This window comes from Malaya genurostris, chromosome 2, assembly GCF_030247185.1.
Source record: "Malaya genurostris strain Urasoe2022 chromosome 2, Malgen_1.1, whole genome shotgun sequence".
Classification (NCBI taxonomy): Eukaryota; Metazoa; Arthropoda; class Insecta; order Diptera; family Culicidae; genus Malaya; species Malaya genurostris.
The window spans coordinates 87,913,352-87,916,972 of record NC_080571.1 but is presented as its reverse complement, the minus strand read 5'-3'; the positions used below and the strand labels follow the sequence as shown (position 1 = coordinate 87,916,972).

General features: G+C 39.8%; 1 protein-coding gene across 1 annotated transcript; it reads right to left on the bottom strand.

Annotated features, from left to right (window-relative positions):
* Window positions 1–1,326: 1,326 nt before the first annotated feature.
* Window positions 1,327–2,123, bottom strand: LOC131428696 (uncharacterized). The gene is made up of 2 exons (XM_058592743.1): window positions 1,946–2,123; window positions 1,327–1,884 (listed from the first exon to the last, which is right to left on the bottom strand). Exons 1-2 carry the CDS (start codon window positions 1,991–1,993, stop codon window positions 1,327–1,329), a joined length of 606 nt encoding a protein of 201 aa, XP_058448726.1. The 5' UTR covers window positions 1,994–2,123.
* Window positions 2,124–3,621: the final 1,498 nt, after the last annotated feature.

Genomic DNA, 3,621 nt, shown 5'->3' with positions numbered 1-3,621 from the left:
AACTGCAGACCAGCACGGTTCGAGCGGGACTTTGCCTTGCCCTTAACTGTTCCTCCTGTGTGCGTGTTTCTGCGTAAAAATTCCACAAGATTCTGTTAACAGGTAGACAGCCAATTCAGTATTACTGGCTGCCGCTCTACTAACTCTCTCTTTTATATCGTCTCACTGTTTCCCGTTCTGCGATATTTTAACAAACGGGGTCGTCCGTACACCGCTACCAGTAGCAGGTATAAAATGAAATGTGATGTGAGAAAAAGCGTCATTTAAGTTAAAGCAACTAACTCTGAACGTACGAGACACCGTCAGCACGATGGCACCGAAAACTGGTAGAAAGGCAGATTTGTACCGTCACTAACACATTCAATTACGAACGGCAATGCGAAAGCGAAAGTAATGATGTTGAACACATTTTTATACTAGTATGGGGTCGTGTGAAAATATGCCATGCGAAACAGGGTTGCCATATATACAGGTTAATCTGTATTATTATTATTATTATTATTATTATTATTATCATTATCATTATTATTACTATCATTATTATTATTAGAATGACTCTTGCATACCGAAGATCGTCGATACATTTCAGACCAGGACATTGCAATTGTCTCGTACTGAAATTTCGAGAAGAATCAGATATCTTCGAACTTTGTAGCATCAATAAAAATAAACTACAAATTTGTCGTACCTAGCCTCCTATATTAGCAAATTAAAAAGGAATTGTTTCAAGTTTGGAATATATAGTTGTAGAATAGTAGCTGTTCAATGTAACTAATCTGTACTTTAATGTAGGTGCATCGCTTCAAACCCTATTAGTGAAAAAGAGGAAAGCTTGCACAATTCATACAATAAATCAACTAACTGATATTCGGAAAAGTGATGGGAGCGTGTCAGTTTTTTCGTATTCACGACATCCAGTTATGTCTCTGACATTACCCACCCGCCTTTTTTATAACATATTTAATAAGACACTGCCTTAGCTCTAAGATGTTGCGGTCAGACCCTACTTTTCACGTAGCCAATGGGTAGAAAGCAAACGTGGAAATCGATGAATTAATAATTAAAGAGAAAGTATACAAAAAAAATCTGTCATTGGTTTTAAGGCCCATACCAAAAGTTCACGTCAAAATGACATTCAATAATCTATAAAATTCAACCTGAGTTTTTTTGAACGTCATTTCGACGTTAACAATTCGAATGAGCCTAAAAAACAACGACAGATTCTCTGGTTAGCTTATGTCAAGATATAAGAATGATTCTATTGCACACTCGTTCATTTGTTGCTGGGATCTATTTATTCATTGCCAAAACATCAAAACTCAATTTTTATTCTCGCTTCTTAGTTTTAGCTTCCAATTCGTTCACAGTCTTCTTAAGGTTGTCAACCGTAATTTCGTACAATTGTTTCAAAGCAGATTGCAGCTGATCGGTGGCACCGCGGCTCTCGTCCTTCAGGCGATCGCCGGCTTTCTTGGCTTCCGTCACCAACGATTGGATGTTGGCTTGCACTGTTTCGTGGTATTCCTTGGCCTTCTGAATGATCTCCGGTTTCTGTTCGCTTAGTTTCTTGGTCGTTTCGGCCAACTTTACATTCAGATCCTTAACCACCGGTTCGAAAATGTCGGCATGCTTCGCACCTTCCTTCTGGAGCGTGGTGTGTAGTGTTTTGAGCTGCTCGACGTACTTATGGGTGTTGTTCTGTAGTGTCTCAACTACTTCCTGGTTGGATTGAAAACCAAGCGATTTCGCCACAACCTCCTGGGTTTCAGTGAGTGCCTTCTGAACTTTCTGTCCGAAATCGGTGAGATTCTTGAAAAAGTCTCCCACTGTCGAGGGAGTTGAAGTTGTCACTGGAGTTGGAGCAACTACACGGGCTAGCGAAACCTGTAAGTTAATCAGTAAAAAGGCTTTTGTTTCAGGAGTAAAAATAAATCCGGTGGTTTACCTGTAGTAGTCCGAACACCAGAACGATTTGTAGTACTCTTGCCATCATGATGCTATGGAATTCACTAACTGAGTTGCACCATCCACGGTCAAAAGTAGAACTGATACCCGTCACCACATCTGTTCAGTCTTATATAGTGCATTTTTGGTATGGAAAGCATTTTGGGAAAGCCAATAAAGTCAAGCTCAAACCGATAAGGTGGAATAAAGAAACTGACTTTAGCAAACATCGTTAGTGACATCTCTGAAACGTGGAAATCCAGAGATGTGGATGATTCACTTCTATCCGGAAGGTGCCTCACTCTAGACAAGAGCAAACATTTTAAACGATTTATTTAAGTTTGTTGTTAAGGCGATAGAGCAGACTTGAGCTGGGCTTTCAACTATTATCAGCATCCAACGAGGAAACAGACTGGAAATGGTTGATGCAATCAGATCGTTGGTGGAAATTTGCGAAAAAATTACCACAAGGCCTGAACCAAAAATTCGCCAATTCTCACTTATATAACCAATCTTCTCCAGTTTCAGCATTGGTCGTTGGGTTCAATGAAAATAATCTAAAATTATATGAAATTTTCCACTCACATTTATATTATTATCGAGATTTACCTTTCTAAATCGTTTAGTTCTCCAAAACGGACGTGTCATCGATGAACACATCTATCGCTTCGAAAAGAACAAACAAAAGTCAACATAATTGTCAAATAGCACGCTACGTGCACGTGGGGAAGAAACACACCAAAACCCGGTGATGTCAATGTACGACCGCTAGAGATTTCACTTATCTCCATTGTGTTCACAGCAAATATATTGACACCAGCTCTCGCTGATATCTTTGATCAAAGTGAAATTTGAATTACCAACAAGTACGCTTAGTTCTAGAGGACAGGCTTCTTGGGATGACAAGCGTCTTACAGCAATGTCATAGCAAAACAGCAAGAAAATTGCAGGCACTTTTGCAAGGGGATTTTTTTCTTTGTGATGTGGCACTTGAACCTTGCAGCGTTTGGCACTGAACGATTTCCGTTTATGCTCTCAACACCGAAGAACCCTCCATAACTCCAAGACTCTCTGTCTCTGTGTCTCTCACTAGGCCATTTTTTTGTGTTGACTTGCACTACAACCCTCAGCTGATCGCTAGCCGTGTAATTTATGAACGTTGTTTCGGTCTTCTGGCCCCCGCCATCCACGTGACAAGCTTTGTTGACAACTGCTTGGAGTGTTGTTGTGATTCTCAGGAACATTTTCCCTGTCCTTTATAGCTTATAAAAAAGGACTCGGTACAGAACAGTAGTGTTTTCTTATCATCGTTCTTCGATCTCTACTGACAAGGTAGGTCGAACCTATTTCTTACGGCGGAATTGAGACGGAGCAGACTACTTTTCAGGATTCTCTACGTAATAGAAATCGATTTTGGTCAACCGCACTCGGCCTTCTCTCGAGATGTGGAAGGAAGTTAACTAAAGATACGAATTATGAAAAGAATCGGAGTGAAACGATATAGCATAGTGGTTCCGAAACTATTTTGGTCGAATGCCCATTATGGATATATTATTTTTTTTACTGCTCAACAAGTTCAAAAAATTAAAAAAAAAATCCGATATCAATCGACTTAGCGCTTTTGCAGTTAACTTGTGCTGTGTTTCATTGCATCCACAGTAATTTATTTGGCAAAAC